We start from the raw sequence: 17,355 nt of genomic DNA, 5'->3' as shown, positions 1-17,355 counted from the left end.
TTCATCCAGTCATCCACTTCAGGCGTCTTGTCATCAATCCTTTCCCAGGCCTTCTTTATTTTAGTGACTTCCCTATGAGACCAGCTCCAATTTATCCTGTACATATCTTGTTTGCATATTATCTCTTCATTAAACTGTGAGCTACTTAAAAGCAAGGTTTGGGGATACTTTTGTTTTTTAATATTTCTAGTGTTTAGCACAGAACCCAGCATTGGGTCCTTGATAAATGCTAGGTAACTTGATTTAAGTTGTCCTGTCCCAATGTATATAACCCAATTCTCCTCATCTGTTTTCATCCCCTGCTATGACAATAATGGTCAATTGAATATTAGAATTGCTTCTAGTCACTATTTCTTCAATACTCCAGATGAAAAATGCCTTCCCTGTGAACGACTCCCTTTTATATTATCTCCCCATATCAGAATGTAAACTCATTGAGGTCAGAGACTTTATCACTTCTGTATCTATAGTCCCAACACTTAGCACATAGTAGATATTCAATAATTTTTTCACTAATTTATAAAATTGTGAAAGGAAGAAATCTAATATAAAAGGAAGCTTACTGATGAAAAGACATTAAGTTGCATTAAAGATTGTGAGAGGAGAGAGCAGAGCAGGAAAGGTGCTCTTTCAAGGGGCAGGTCTAAGCTAGATGGGAATGAACTGATGTTTGTCCTTCATTATGGAAGAAGACCATGGCATCAGGGAGGTGATGCCATGATAAGCACATGAATTGGATATCAGTGAGGGGGGTTGTGTTAAGTCACCAGACTCACATTCTCCTTCAGAGCCATCTGGATTCAGTGGTCAGATATGAATAAGGACAACTGGAAATGGCCCTGAATGCAAGGCCCAAGGTCACACAGGTAGTTAAGTGTCAAGAATATGAGGCTGGGTTTGAACTCCCATCCTCCTGACTCTAAGGTCAGTGCTCTGTCCACTACACCACCTACCTGGAAATGAACCAGACATGGTAGCAAGAGAAGGAGTTTTAATCCAAATGACTCAAACTCTGAATCAACAGAGAGGTGGGGATAAAAAAAGGTTGTTTGCTATTCATATGATGATTGATTTGCTCAGATTTCCCAATAACCAATGACAACTCCCTTCTGAATCCATGGTTACTCAAACATAACAGAAGAGGGAATCAATTGTTTTCTTACTCTCCCCTATAACTGAGAATATGGTCCTAGGATAGTTATAAATAGTTGCTGAATGGTTATAGATGATAGAGACTTGTTAATTTTCTCACTATTCCCAAATAAGAATAGCATCTTTTTTTACCTCATTAGTCGTAAAAGCATACTGAAGTACTGATTTTTTAACTTAAAGCAGCAATATAAAGGTATGAGGATAAAATAGGCAGGCTTTCATAAGCAAAATTCTCCAAAAGCCCATATCTTTACAGTCACAGTTGACTGAATAATATAGAGGGTAAAAGATTGCACTGTGCTTATTGACTTTAATATTTGAGTTCATAAAGTAAAGCATTACCTTCAAGACTCTTCTCCCACAAAGTGTCTGTCATTAATATCAAAATGATAAATGATGCTTTGAGATAGCTTTGTTTCATGATCTTATAAGCATTAATATTAAGTGAGACAGAAAACAGGGAGATATATGCTTGGTAAAGGGGTTCTCACTCTCAATTAAGGTTGTTCAACACAATCTTAAATTGATCAGATAATCTTGAGAGCTGGTAAAGTCATGATATGTTCCTGTTTTGGGATTATACTGACTGCATAATTACTCAAAAGAATTGGGTCTAATTATCCACACAGGAAAAAAAGAATGTTTATTATTCAGATTATAAATGTAGTAGAATAGGCAATCCATAAAACTGATCCAACAGGACATATCTCTGTCATCCACACAGGAAAAAAAGAGAAATATCTATTGTCTAGGCCAGGGCTGTCCAACTTTAATTTTAAAAGTTTTATTGAAATGTTAGGCAATATATTTTGATTTGCCATTTTAGTGAGAGCCCTGTGGTAGCTAGGCTTCATTTACTAAAGCATTTGGTAAATCTACAGAGGGTTATATAAAAATCACACTGTGGACTGCATTTTGGACAGCCCAAGGCTATAAATGTAATAGAACAGACAATCCATAAACTGATCCATCAGGACATATATATTTGCCAGATATTATTTGTGTACAATAGTCTACAAGATTATTATGAAAAAGGAGATGCATAAGAGAAGTGCCATAAAGGATATTATCGGATATTATCAGATGGATGTATGACTGGAGAAGGAGATAAACTAATTATATAGAGTGATGAATCACCTGTGAAAAGTCAAAGCTAGGACTCTTGATGAAAGGTTTGTATGAGGTATAGCCACATAAGATGAAAAAGTCATACATGTAGGACTACTGAGATCACAATGTCATTGATAAATCAAAATATAGGCTTAGTGGGGAATAATAAGTTCATAATGAGAAAAAGTCATCATAATTAGTAGAAAAATAAGAGACAAGACTAGGACCTATGTTCCAGCTGAAGAAAAAACTGAAGTTTTTTAAAAAGTCAGTAAAAATAATTCATTATCATGATATTGGCAATAACTTACCAATTATAACAAACAATGTTGCCATAGTGTGGCTGGAATCCCAGATCAGTTGGATTTTCTGGACAATTCACATTAAACAGAAACAAATTTCTCTTGCCAACCACCACACTTATCTGTCAATGGACAAAGTAATAGTAACCTAAATTACAAAACCTAATAAAATTAAACATTAACTTGCTGTACACAAAATAATATGGGCTCAAAAACAGAAAACATTAAACTACTATAAAAATAATGCATTAATAGAAGCCCAAGCAGAGACTAAGAGTCTTTAGGTAACCGCCTGCTGTGCTGACAAGTTAGGTAGTCACACATCCAGAAAATGTAAGAGAGGGGATAAGAAGTCAAGTAGTCTTGACTCTAGTGACTGCCTCTCTATTCACTGCACCACACTGCCTCTCACTGTATCTTACTATGGTAAAGTTCTTTTAATGACTAACTTTTAATGACTAATTTTAATGACTAAAACAAAGACTAATCTCTTTAATGTCTATACATTACCAGTGCTGCTTATACAGCAGCTGGTCATATAATATTATGGCATCTGAAGTATTGAAGATGAGTATTATTCAAGAACAATGGAGAGGTCCTTGTTAGGTGAAAGTAGGCTATAATACATCACAAGCCAGGATTATAAAGGAGAACTGGAGGAAAGGATATCCTCCAAGAAATGTAAAAGCAAATAAGAAGGGGACCTAATCAGGAAACAAAAATTACAACTCATGGACGGCAATATACTTCACTGGTCTCTGCAAGAAAAGTGAAGACTTCCCCTCTCCATAAAACCCCCCCAGCATGCAGATAGGGCTCCTGAGGCTACATTTTAGCAGGTTTTGAAAGAAGCCATACAGAGCTGGCTGAGTTGTGGTCTTCAGTGTTGGAGGTAATAGTCACATAGTGAAGTTAGGGATTCACTTGAACAACTGAGACATTAGGGAAAGCCAGTAGGATATAGCCAAAAGCATACTGGCCTTAGAATCACAAGATCCATGCCCTAGGTCTGGCTCAACTATTTACTTTCCATGTGATTATGGACAGGTGACCTCATCTCTATTAACCTCAATTTCTCCATCTGTAAAACTGATAATATTTGCACAATTTTTGCAGGGTAATTATGAGAAAAGCACCTACAAGGAGGTGAATTCTTAAAATGCCCAAGACATTTTTAATACCAAAATATATATTTCAATAATTTATAAGAGCTTTCAGTTTTATATATAAATACTTTATAGATCACAATTCCTCCACAGATCTTCAACATCAAAGCAAATGGAGCAACTATGACAACCAAAATATAAGTTGTTAATTTTATAATAATGAATATTTATGAAGTAAGATATTCCAGTTTTCACATGATAAAAAGTTCTTCACCAGTCCCTTACTTAAGGGCTTTCTAGATTGTCATTCAATGGAATAGCATTTGAGAACCTATGATTTTTTCTATGCTATGATGAAGCATTAGTGCAAAACTTTATTAAAGCATTTTTATCCTTACAATTTTCCAAGATTATTATCTATTATTATTGAAAATTTTATTTATGTGCATATAATTTTTAAAAGTAAGTCATACTTCTATAGTCATAAAAACTAAGAATGTGTAGCTATCTTGTCCTTGCAAAAGATTTCACCAAGATGACTAGAATAAGCAATAGCTGGAATAGGATAGGATAGGAAATAGATAAAAGTATCTCCACAGTCTCTTACACCTCTTTCATGAACTAAATTCCATTCAAGGCTCCTAAAGGCAGCTTCATCATATAATGAAAAGAGCCTGAGAGTCAAAAGACTTTTTGTCATTAACTTGTTGTATGAACTTGAGCAAGTTATTAATCTCCCTGAAACTCTCAGGGAGTATGAAGGGATCTAGCAAAATTACTTTTAAGTTGCCTTCTGGATTTAAAATTCTTTTCTAATCTTCAATATCCCTATATGAAAATTATTATGTGAGCTGCTATCAGGGACAGAAAGATGTCTGAGATGCAATTCCTATTCTCATGGACATTACAACCTAATAGGAACAATAAGACAGGTTCAAGCAGGGTTTTGAAAATATCCATACACACAAAAGCAGTAACATAAAAGGATTTTGGTTTCAGAATTCTTACAGTATTTTCAGTTGTTACTGCTCTGTTTTCACTCCTCATCACTGAAAACTGCATATCACTAAGTTCTGTTTTCAAAAGAACCTAAAGGAAAAAAAATGTACAATCTTTTTTTAAAATGTCTTAAAAAACAAATTTCAAACTTAAAAGTTAGATCAATTATTTATTGAGTTCTTACTGTACTGAGGATCCGTAGAAAATAACAGGTAGTAAGAGACAAGATTCTTGCTTCTCAAGATTAAATTTAGTTGAGGAGTCCCAAATACATTAAAATTAAGTAACAATAGAATTTAATATTTAGATAACTTATTATTTATTATAACTATTTAGATAATAAATACAATTGAAGAGATATATACAAAAGGGAATAAAAGATTAATTATCAAGACTAAAGCATTATTTAGAGTATTCAGGGAAGAAAGATTGTATGGAATAGAGTCTATCTAAGCTAAATATTCAGGGGGGTAGGATTTGGTAGGCAGAAAAGAAGGGAATTCTGAGCAAGGAAAAATTGTTATCAAACATGTAAGTGGAAAAGTACAAACTATTCTTGGAGGGACAGTTTGTAAACCAATTCAACTAGAAACATGTAGGAGATAAGACCAGAAACTGCAAAAGTTCCATGTAACGTTCTAATTTTTGTCAAAAGTACTTCCATCCTTTCGTCACAGTAATTCCTATCCTCTGAATTATCTCCAGTTCTTCCTTTTCCATATAGCCCATCAATTGCTAAATCATTCTCCTACATCCACATCTATCCAAATCTGTCCCTTCTCTCTATTCACGAAACTACAAAGCTGCCAGAGTGGTTTTTCTTTAAGCATGGATTTAACCGAATCACTCCCCTACTTAGAACACTCCAGTAATTCCCTATTGTTTCTAGGACTTTTAAAGTCCTTCACTCCTAGACCCAATTCTTATTAAGCACTTTAGACTTATTATCATTACTCCAGTCAAATTGGGACTTCTATCTCTCATCTCCATGTATAATCCCTATGATTTTGCACTGACCATCTTCCATGCCAGATAGTGTTCTAAGCACTAGAGATACATATACAAGCAAATTCCTGTCCTCAAGGAACTTATATTCTAAGAAGGAAAGAGAACATATACAGGGAATTGGTGATCAAAAAGGATTACTTTGATGTGTTTATTTCTGAGATAACAAGGCATGAAGATGGAGGGAGAAATAGTCCAGTGGGTTTATATCCTGCCTATCATCAATATTCACTAATCTTAAGCACAGAGTGTTAAGATGAAAGGTAGAATATTTAGAGGGATTTGAAGTGATAGGATAAAGTGTATAAACCTGGCAGCATGAAGATGACCAGGGTCTGGATATGGATTTGGACACATTCCTTCCTTTCCTATGCCACAGAGAATTCTTCAATCTTTCCTTCATGTAGCTCAAGCATCATTTCTACATAAAGTCTTTCCTGATGCCTCTTCTAGTGCTTTTCCTCCCTAATTATCCTGAATTTGGTTTCCCTTGTACGTGTATACATATAAATATCTGTACACATCTATATATCTACTATATATGTTGTCTTCCGATAGAATCTCCCTAAAATCAAAGACTGTTTCATTTTTTTGGTCCCCCTCTCTACCCAGAATCAAGTAAAGTGTGCTAAATAAAAGCTTACCTATTGAATGACTAATTGATTATTTAGTATCCTCTGGCATTTAGCAAATGAAAAGATCAAAATCTAGTTGGAGGATGTTTTAGAATGTAAGATTTAAATTTATCCCAATTAAATTTCATGTTAAACTCTGCCAAACAATCTAATTTGCCAGTGTCATTCCTTTTAAGTTATTGACAGCCTTTGTTTTTATATCACAATCATTTTCCCTTGTTCTCCTTTCCATCATTGAATCTTTTCTTGCAATGAACAAACATTTAAACCAACCCAACAGGCACAGTAAACACATCTGACAATATCTACCATAATCAACACTTGCAACCTGAGGCAAGTTTGGTCATCAATTCTCTGATATTAAAAATTATCATTATTATTATATTACTAATAAGACTTTATTATAATATGTGATGTAAAACCTTGGTGTAAAGTTAACTTCTTTCAAACTGCTTTCCAGATTTCCTTGTTCTTTTGTAATAGAAAATACTTTCACTTGTATTCTTTATTTCATCAAACACTGAAGTATATTCTATTGCTTCTCAATCTTGCTTATCGAATCTGCTCTGCTCCATTGACCAGTTTTTTCTATTTTTAACCAGTTACTTTTTTTAAATTTATTTTTATTAAAGATATTATTTGAGTTTTACATTTTTCCCCCAATCTTGCTTCCCCCCCCCAGAAAGCACTCAGCACATTACAAATTGGATGTGATGAGAGAGAAATCATATCCTTAAAGAGAAATCTAAGAGGTAACAAGATCAGACAATAAGATATCTGGTTTTTTCCCCTAAATTAAAGGGAATAGTCCTTGCACTTTGTTCAAACTCCACAGCTCCTTATCTGGATACAGATGGCACTCTCCTTTGCAGACAGCCCAAAATTGTTCCCAATTGTTGCACTGATGGAATGAGCAAGTCCTTCAAGGTTGAACATCACTCCCATGTTGCTGTTAGGGTGTACAGTGTTTTTCGAGTTCTGCTCATCTCACTCAGCATCAGTTCATGCAAATCCCTCCAGGTTTCCCTGAAATCACATCCCTCCTGGTTTCTAATAGAACAATAATGTTCCATGACATACATATACCACCATTTGCTAAGCCATTCCCCAATTGAAGGACATTTACTGGATTTCCAATTCTTTGCCACCACAAAAATATTTTTGTACAAGTAATGTTTTTACCCTTTTTCCTCATCTCTTCAGGGTATAGACCCAGTAGAACCAGTTACTTTTTAACCAAGTCTTCTAAGTTTATTGCTTTATAACCTAATTTAGGAATTAATATGCCATATTAATTTCAAACTTTTTCCATTATTTTCCTTGATATTCTATACCTTTTGCTGCACCAAATGAATTTTACTATTTTGCCCCATTTTAGAATTTACCTCCTTAACAGGTTTGATTTATCACTACCATGATATATTATTTAAGTAAATTTTATTCACTTTTATTGTAATAGCTAATGGATAGACAATGAATGAATCACCCTTTTACCAATAAGGCATAAAAAAGGTTAGGTAAACTGTTCAGATTCACATACCTATTAAGCATCTGATGTAATTTAAATTCCAGTCTTCCTAATTCCAGATCCCTACTATGTCACTTTTGTTCTTACTATTTTACAGATGATACCAGTTCTTGGTTTAAGAAATATACATATGAGCTTATAAAAGGCATTTCTATGATATTTAGAATCTATAACATAAATCAGGATGGATTTTGTACTTTTTCTGAAACTGCTTATATAATCATAAGACTTTCTTTTTGCTTTCCTAATACTGAACTATCCTTGATCCCTACCTATAAAGAGAAGCATAGGGAATATTTTTTTGATATATTAAAAGGATTTTTTGCTGATTATATGTAAAAAATTTTTAAATCAATGGTCATTAATAATATTGGTTTAGAGTTCTATATTTCTGCTTTACCCATCACTGTTGTGAATTCACCAAGTAAATTAAAAATCAAATTGACTAACAATAGTTTAGCAATGTTGCTAGTCTTTAAAAAAAGATCTAAGAAAAAATTCCCCCCAAGTCTCCTGCAGGGGTAAAAGGATCAAGAATATAGGAATATTGCATATTTTTCAAATTTTTCAATGTATTGATTTGGATTATTTTTATCTTCTTTTTCTTTTGCAAAAAAATGTTCTATGGGATGGCTTTTGGGGAGAATGAAGGGGAATTTTAGATAATGCAAAAACAAAAGGACACAAAATTTAAAATACCAGTTGGTTGGAATTTCTAAAATCTTTGTTTTCAATTTTATGTATTTTTCCTATGATTTTAAAGGGGGTTTTTCCTTGTGTCTATTTGGGTTTATTTATTTTTGAGATTTTTTTTAAAATAGATGCTCCATAAACTAGGAAATCAAGGAATAGTTTATCTGTCAGTTCTATGGAAAGGGAAGTAGTTTATGACCAAGGAAGAGATGAAGAACATCATTACAAACAAATTGGATAATTTTGATCGCATTAACTTAAAATGCTTTTGCACAAACAAAAACCAAGAACAAAAGAAATGTAGTAAATTGCATAACAATTTTTGTAATTATTATCTTTGACAAAAGATTTATTTCTAAAATAGAGAGAGAACTGAGTCAAATTTATAAAAAAAAAAACAAGTTATTCCCCAATTGACAAATGGTCAAAGGATATGCAAAGGCAATTTACAGATGAGGAAATTAAAGTTATCCATAGTCATGAAAAATTGCTCTAAATCACTACTTATTAGAGAAATGCAAACTAAAGCATCTTTGGGGTACCACCTCACATTTCTCATATTGGCCAATATGACCAGAAAGGACAATGATCAATGTTGGAGGGGATGTGGGACATCTGGGACTCTAATATATTGTTGGTGAAGTTGATGAAGTTGGTAGAGCTGGTGGATCCAACTTTTCTGGAGAGCAATTTGGAATTATATTCAAAGGGCAACAAAAATGTGCATATCCTTTGATCCAGCAATACCACTACTGGGTCTATACCCTGAAGAGAACATGAAAAACAGTAACTTGTACAAAAATATTCATAGCAGCCTTGTTTGTGGTGGCAAATAATTGGAAATTGAGTGAATGTCTGAACAAATTGTGGCATATGTATGTTATAGAACACTACAACTCTATTAGACTTGCATGAATTGATGCTGAATGAGAGGAGGAGGAGAACCAGAAGAACATTGTTCACCCTAACAGCAACATGCTCATTTCATCAGTGCAATAATCAAACACAATTTTAGGGTATTTGCGATGGAGAATACCATCTGTATCCAGAGAAAACAATTGTGGAGTTTAAACAAAGACCAAAAACTATTACCTTCTATTTAAAAAAAAAAAAGTTGTCTTATGTATTACATAATTTCGCTATCTCTAATATTTTATTTTTTTCTTCAATGATATGATTTTTCTCTCAACACAGTCAAGGAAACAATGTAAAGATTATCAGATTGCTTTCTGGTGGGGGGTTGGGGGAGGGAAGGGAGGGTGGGGGGAAAAGTTGTAAAATTCAAAACCTTACAAAAAAGATAGATAGAAACTACTATTGTATACAATTGGAAAACAAAATATTCATATAAAAAAGAAAAAAGAAAACCACAGTTGTTAAAAAAATTTAATTTTTAAAAAATTTTGAAAAATAAATTATATACTTTGTTCCTTAATTCTCTCTTTTTCTATTTTATTGCTGTTTTTGATGACTACTTAGTTGAATCTTAAAAATTCTGGTATATACATTCATTTTCTTTTATATTTCTATTCATCTCTAATTGTTTGTACTTTGACCTATTCATTGTTTAGGATGTCATTCAGTTCTACAGTTTTTGCTTGTATTCCAAGCCTAACACAGAGTCTCAAAGACCTAGGTTCAAGTCCCAACATTCACAAATAATGGCTCTGTGACCCTGAGTAAATCACCTAACCTCTAAGTATTGCAAGCCAAAGGTGTCAAACAAGTAAGGCTGCATTGGGGCTGGCAAAAATTCCCAAGAGACAAGAAAAGATTCAAATATAGTTGGGAAATATTTAACAACATAAATAAAAATACAATAGAGTACAAACAATGTTAATATGTGTTTTTCACTATTGGATATGTGGCCCACAGGGATTGTTATGTATGATGTAGTGGTCCCCATTCCTTTTTTAATTTGACACCAACTGCTTTAAGCAACTCTTAAAGATAGCTGCAGAGAAAGTGTTAAGATTTATGCTTTTCGAGGCGGCTAGGTGGCATAGTGGGGTGGCGTAGTGGCGTAGTGGATAAAGCACCGGCCTTGGAGTCAGGAGTACCTGGGTTCAAATCTGGTCTCAGACACTTAATAATTACCTAGCTGTGTGGCCTTGGGCAAGCCACTTAAACCCCATTTGCCTTGCAAAAACCTAAAAAAAAAAATAATAATTTATGCTTTTCTTTGTCTGATCTCAGACTCTTACTGTGCTAAGCAGTCCAGTAATATTAGAAAAACACAAGTTCTGTGTAAGTCAAATTTTCTGACTCTTGAGAACAGGATGAACCAGAGATGATTTGAGAATTGTTGGCCCCTCAGGAAAAAAAAAGATAAAGTGAAAAATCTGAATACCACACTTGAGCAAATAATACAACAAAATGACTAAGGATTATTAAAAACAGTTAAGATCTGATTCATAAGATCACTGACAGAAACTTTGGCTTTAAGTCATAGGAGCATTAGGTTAAGATTTTCATTCAAACAACAAATATTACTGGCAAGCACGGTTAAGGACTTCTAGTTGTGTCTAAGAAATCAGGGAAGAGATTAGAAGATATTGAAGGCATGAGTGCAGTTTAAGTATGTTGGGATGATCTCAAAAAAAACTGAAAAAGAGGGAGGCACTGAAAGATGAGAAAAGGGAAGGAAAACTGGGAGAAATTATCTGACATAAAAGAATCATTCAAGGACGTATACATATAAAACACTCAGTTGGGTATAGAAAGAATTATTCTTTAGAGCTAGAAAAACAACATGAAAGAAGGCAATCTATCAGTAGCAGATTGAAAACTATATTATACAACAATAATTATCAAAATAATCTGATCCTAGCTAAGAAATAGAGTGAACAATCAATAGAATATATTAAGTACACAATACATAGTAGTAATGTTTGCTAAATCCAAAGATCCAGACTTTGGGGGCAAGAGGTCACTATCTGACAAAGATTGCTGGGGATACAAGAAAACAATTTAGCAGAAATTAGGCATAGAATTACATCTCACACTAGAAACCAAGTTAAGATCAAAATGAGTATATATATGATTTAGATACAGGGCTGATATAATCAAATTAAGGGAGCAAGGAAAATTTTACTGTCATATCTAAGGATGAGGGAAGAATTTATGTCCACACAAGAGAAAAAAGATCACAGGGGGGGAAAAATGGATAATTTTGATTAAATGATAGTAAAAAGTGTTTATACAAGTTTCTCTGATAATACCCTGATTTCTCAAATATAAAGAAAATCTAGTCAAATTTTTAAAAATAGGAGCCATTTCCCATTTGATAAATTGTCAAAGAATATGAACAGGCAGTTAAGTTTTCAAAGGAAGAAATTAAAACCATCTATAATCGTGTGGAAAAAAATGCTCTAAATCACAATGAATTAAACAAATGAAAATTAAAACAAATCTTGAGATAACAATCTCATAATTAACAGATTGCCTAACATAACAGAAAAGAAAAGGGACGAATGCATGAGATTATGTGGAAAAAACTGTGAACCTAATGCAATGTGATTGGAAGTGTGGATTGAATCAATCCTTCTGGAGATGTTTGGAACTATGCCCAAAATAATATAAGGCTTTGTATATCCTTTGACCCAGGAATACAACTACTAGTTCTATATTCCAAAGACATCAAAGGAAAAGGACTTATACATACAAAAATAAGTATAGCTGTTTTTTTTTCCCCTGTGGTGAAAAAGAATTGAAATTGAGGGGGTGTCCAACAATTGGGAACAAGCTATGCTATATGATCATGATGGAATACTATTTGCTATAAGAAATAAAAAGAAATTGGTTTCAGAAAAACCTGAAAAGATATATATGAACTGATGTAAAATGAAGTGAGCGGGGGGGGGGGGGGGGGGGGGGGGGGGGGCAAGATGGCAGCATGAAGGCAGCATTTCCCAGGAATTCCTTCCCCTCCATACTCCAAAAGTCAACAAATTATGACTCCAGCCAAAATTTAGAGGGACCCACGTATTTCCCTCTGTCACTCACAGAAAGACTGAGTGATACATTTTCCCAGTCCAAGATAACTTAGAAGCTCCACAGGAAAAGTGTGTTTCACCAGGATGAGCAATTGGAAAAAAGCCGGGGCCACAGTGCAGCCCAGCCCAGCCCAGTCCAGAGATCACCAGCAACAGCTTGAAGGGGCAGGGAGAGAACTCTCCTACACCAGAATGAGTGTGGAGTAAGGAGCACAGGCTGCAGAATTGCATTGAGAATAAGGAGAAAGCATCCTGCACCCCCAGGGACATTAAGGGAAGTCTACAGAGATTTCTCTGCTCTCCCTCAGGGTAGGACTCTGCTGTTTGCCTACACTCAGAACCAGGTTGCAGTTTAGGCTTCCATACCAAGTAGCCAAGCTGGAGCCCTCCTTATAGCTCCAGGGCAGAGGGAAGTACGTGGGTCCATCTACATATCAAAGCACAGACAAGAGAGCATAAGACCTTGGAGGAATATAGGTCCCAATGGGGTGTCCCCCCCAAAAAAACCCCAAAGCCTTGAAGTGCTGTCTTGGGCTGAGGAAATGAGTCAACAACAGAAAAAGAAGAATCTGACCATAGAGAATTACTTTAGTCCCATGGAAGATCAAAACACATATCAGATGATGACAAAATTGAAACTTCTGTATCCAAAACCTCCAAGAGAAATAGAAAATGGACAGACTATGGATGAGCTCAAAAAAGACTTTGAAAAGCAATTAAGGGAGATGCAGGGAAAACGAGAGCGATGCAGAAAAATCATGAAAACCAAATCAATAGCTTGGTGAAAGATATACAAAAAAAAAAAATACTGAAGAAAATGATACGTTAAAGACCAAAATAAATTCTGCATGGAAAAAGCAAAACAAAAGGCAAATGAGGAAAAGAATTCCTTAAAAAAGAATTGGCCAGCTGGAAAAGGAGATAAAAAAGCTCTGTGAAGAAAATAACTCCTTCAAATGCAGAATGGAACTAAAGGAAGCTGATGACTTTGCAAGAAATCAAGAAGAAATAAAACTCTTCCAAAAAAAGCCAAAAATTAGAAGAAAATGTGAAATTTCTCATTGGAAAAACAACTGACCTTGAAAACAGATCCAGAAGAAATAATTTTAAAATTATTGGGCTATCTGAAAGCCACAATCAGGAGAAGAGCCTATACTTCATTTTTCAAGAAATAATACAGCAAAATTGCCCTGAGATCCTAGAAGCAGAGGGTAAAATAGAAATTGAGGGAATTTACTGGTCACCTCCTGAAAGAGATCCCAAAAGAAAAACTTTCAGGAATATCATAGCCAAATTCCAAGATTCCCAAAACAAGGAGAAAATTCTAAAAGTTGTCAAAAACAATTCAAATATCGAGGCTCCATAGTAGGATCTGGCAGCATCTACATTAAGGGCTCATAGGGATTGGAATATGATATTCCAGAAGGTAAAAGATCTTGGTTTACAACCGAGAATCAACTACCCAGCAAAACTGAACATCCTCTTTCAGGGGAAAAGATGAACTTTCCATGAAACAGGGGACTTTCAGACTTTCCTATTGAAACAACCAGAGCTGAAGAGAAAGTTTGATCTCCAAGTATAAGACTCTGGGGAACCATAGAGGGGAGTGGAAAAGAAGGACTAAATATGAGGAACTTAATGATATTGAACTGTTTGTATTCCTGCATGGGAAGAAGATATTGATAATTCGTATGAACTTTCTCATTTATAAGAGCTATTAGAAGGAGCATATATAGACAGGACATAGGAAGGAGCAGAATATAATGGTATAATACAGTAAAAAGATGGAGTCAATAGGTGATAAAGGAAAGTACTGAGAGGAATGGAAAGGAGATGAAGAAGAAGCTAAGAAATTTCACATAAGAGTCAAGAAAAAACTTTTTCAATGGAGTGGAAAGGGAGAAGGCAAGGGGGAATGAGTGAGCCTTCATTCTCATCAGAAATGGTTCAGAGAGGAAATAACAAATCTACTTAATAGGGTATAGAAAGCTATTTTACCCTAGAGAAAAATGAGAAGAAAGGGATGGGATAAGGGGGAATGGGGAGAGGGAAGGGGGGAGAATAGGTGATAGAAGAGAGGGAAGATCAAGGGAGAGGGTACTCAGATATAACACACTTTTGGACAGGACCAGGATGAAAGGAGAGAGAGAAAAGAATAAATGAGAGTGGGGAGGAAAAATATTGAAGCAACTTCTCTGGTAGACTTATGATAAAGAAAGCAACCCACCCCAGAGACAGAGCCATTGGAATCTGAACACAGACCGAAGTACATTTTTTTTCCTCTCTCTCTCTATTCTTGAGGTTTCTCATCTTCTTGGGGGGGGGGGGGAGAAGGGGGTTTATGCTTACACTTATGTTTACTCTTACAACACATTCAATTTCAATCAATGTATAGCATAGAAACAATGTAAAGACTATCGGACAGCCTTCTGTGGGGAGGAAGGGGGGAAAATTATAAAATTCAAAATCTTACAAAAAATCATAGGTAGATATTACTACTGTATATAATTGGAAAACAAATAAAATGTTAATAAAAAATAAAATAAATAAAATAAAATGAAGTAAGCAGAAATACATAGTAACAATATTATTGTAAAGATGACCAACTGTAAAAGAATTAGTCATTCAATTCCAAAGGGTTCATATGAAAAATGCTAACCACTTCCCAAGAGAAAACTATTCTTCTCAGGGCAGGTTGATGCATACTTTTTTCACTTTGTTTTTCTTGAGTTGGTTTTTCTGGGGGAAGGAAGGAAGAGAAGGTATGGTTTGGAGGTTTTTCCAACATAGTTAAAATGGAAATGTTTTGTATAATTTCATATGCAGAGATTGTTATTATATTGGTTGCCTTCTCCCTAAGTTGGGGAAAGACTGGAGAGAAGAATATAATTTGGACCATATATATCTATAGATAGACAGATAGATATAGATATAGATAGATATAGATATTTCTAGATTTCTAATGAAGTCATTTGGTCGATTATAATTTTCAAGGAGCTTGATGATTAATCAGAGAGAGAAAGGAAGGAAGATAGGTTAAAGTGGAAACCAGATTCCTTTAAGTTAAAGGGAGAGAGGATAAGAAATAAAAGAAGTGGATTCTAGTAAAAGGTAAAAAGAAGATATAGAAGAGTATTACCACTGTGCTTAATATCAAATGCAGAGGAAGATAGTGTTTTATAAAAATAAAGTAATAATAACCATTTGACTTTATAACTGAGTTTGACTTTCAAGAATATTGAAATAGAAACCTAAAAAAAATCTGATTCAGGTGCTACTTTTTACCTGTTTGATTGTATCACCTTCCTGATTGCTAATTGTTATAATTTTATCTTCACTACCCAGTGCCAGTAAGTTTTCAGAACTCCAACATCCACATGTTATTCGTTTGGTGTGCTTACCTGAAAAATAAATTAATATTATACACTACAACTATGTTCTAGTGCTTCACCAGGGATCTATTTTAGTAGAGAAATATTGGACAGAAAAATATATTCTATAATTAATCTGTCTCCTCTATACTGATCATCTTACATTAACACTGACCACCCTGTCCACCTCCCCTCATCCTATGATCCAAGGGATCTAGATGAGGTCTATGAATTTTTTTTAGAAAAGTACCTTGCCCCTCCCAGGCTAGGATTTGTAAATCCTTGACCCTAAGCACAAGACAAGCCCCACCTATAAACAAAACAATGGGTCCCAGCCCTAGCACTTCCTTCATTTCCTCTTATCTGCTCTTGGAGCTACCTCCCTCTGTTCCTGAGGTGCAGCTAGACCTTGTGACCTTGGGCAAGTCACTTCACCCTGATTGCCTGGCATCCAGGGCATCTCCAGGCATCCTGATCTCTATCTGGCCACTGGACCCAGATGACTCTGGAGGAGAAAGTGAGGCTGGTGACTTAGCACAGCACCCCCTCACTCAAATCCAGTTCATGTGCTTGTCATAATCTTCTTCAAGGAAGGAAGGACAAAACATCATCATATCACCTCCTTCCCATCTATGTATACCTAATTACCTCATCTTCCTGCCCCTTTAAAAGCTCAACTTCTACCCAGTTGAACTGTACAGTCTCCCTGTGGAAGACCAGTTCACTCTTGGAGATCTTGAGTTCCCAGATTACCACTCATGCCCATAGCCTTCTTTATTGCTTATTATTCCCTGATGGGTCAGTCAGTCTTTTACGAATTCTTTCCCATATACTCAAAGCCCTGAAACCTTTAGATGGTCACATTTTTCTGGCAAAAATATGACTACTTTATAGATAAAGTCTTTTTGTATTTTAGCACTTTTATTCCTTAAACAGGATTCAAAATTCCTCTTTCCAAAGGAGAATATTACAGTGAGCTCTGAAGTAAATTTATTAAGTGAAACTATTAAGTCATTAAAATATTTCTCTAATTATTCTATTTATATTTATATTATTATATTATATATGATATATTTAATAATTTGATGATTTGTTTATTAAGGACTAGATAAACTCAAAACACTATATACAGACAATATTGCTATTTACAAGAGTATGCATGATGGGTTTTTGGGGGGGTTTTGGTTAACTTTAAATCATTATTAAATCAATAATTTAAAAAATCTATAATCTGACAGTACATACCTAGCACAGGAATTTTGCGAGAAGTCTGATGGTTATATATAAATAAATTTCCTTTAACTGTTCCAATAGCAAGTAAGGCTCCAATTTTTGACCAGAGCAGGAAAGACATCTGATCCCTGGAATTTAAAAAAAATTAAGAAAACATTCTGCTTAAGGAATTAGGTATTTAAAATGGATATTTTGTACAGTAATTAAGAATGTGCCTTTCCTTTCA

The 17,355-nt window shown here is 34.7% G+C and overlaps 1 protein-coding gene across 6 annotated transcripts in view; it reads right to left on the bottom strand.

The window, feature by feature from the left end:
* Window positions 1-17,355, bottom strand: part of LOC141518002 (WD repeat-containing protein 19-like) — a 192,938-nt gene that overhangs the window by 139,112 nt on the left and 36,471 nt on the right. For 5 of the 6 annotated variants that reach the window (XM_074229620.1, XM_074229621.1, XM_074229622.1 and 2 more), the window contains 4 exons: window positions 17,142-17,257; window positions 15,811-15,926; window positions 4,679-4,759; window positions 2,574-2,686 (listed from right to left, as the gene is read on the bottom strand). In XM_074229620.1, coding sequence (XP_074085721.1) covers window positions 2,574-2,686; window positions 4,679-4,759; window positions 15,811-15,926; window positions 17,142-17,257 — 426 coding nt within the window. Of the gene's footprint in view, window positions 1-2,573; window positions 2,687-4,678; window positions 4,760-15,810; window positions 15,927-17,141; window positions 17,258-17,355 lie in introns of those variants that run through there. The other variant, XM_074229626.1, reaches the window with a different exon arrangement.

The sequence above is a fragment of the Macrotis lagotis genome, chromosome 3 (genome assembly GCF_037893015.1).
Source record: "Macrotis lagotis isolate mMagLag1 chromosome 3, bilby.v1.9.chrom.fasta, whole genome shotgun sequence".
Taxonomy (NCBI): domain Eukaryota; kingdom Metazoa; phylum Chordata; class Mammalia; order Peramelemorphia; family Peramelidae; genus Macrotis; species Macrotis lagotis.
Note: the sequence above shows the minus strand (reverse complement) of the source record. Positions and strands in the feature narration are given on the sequence as shown.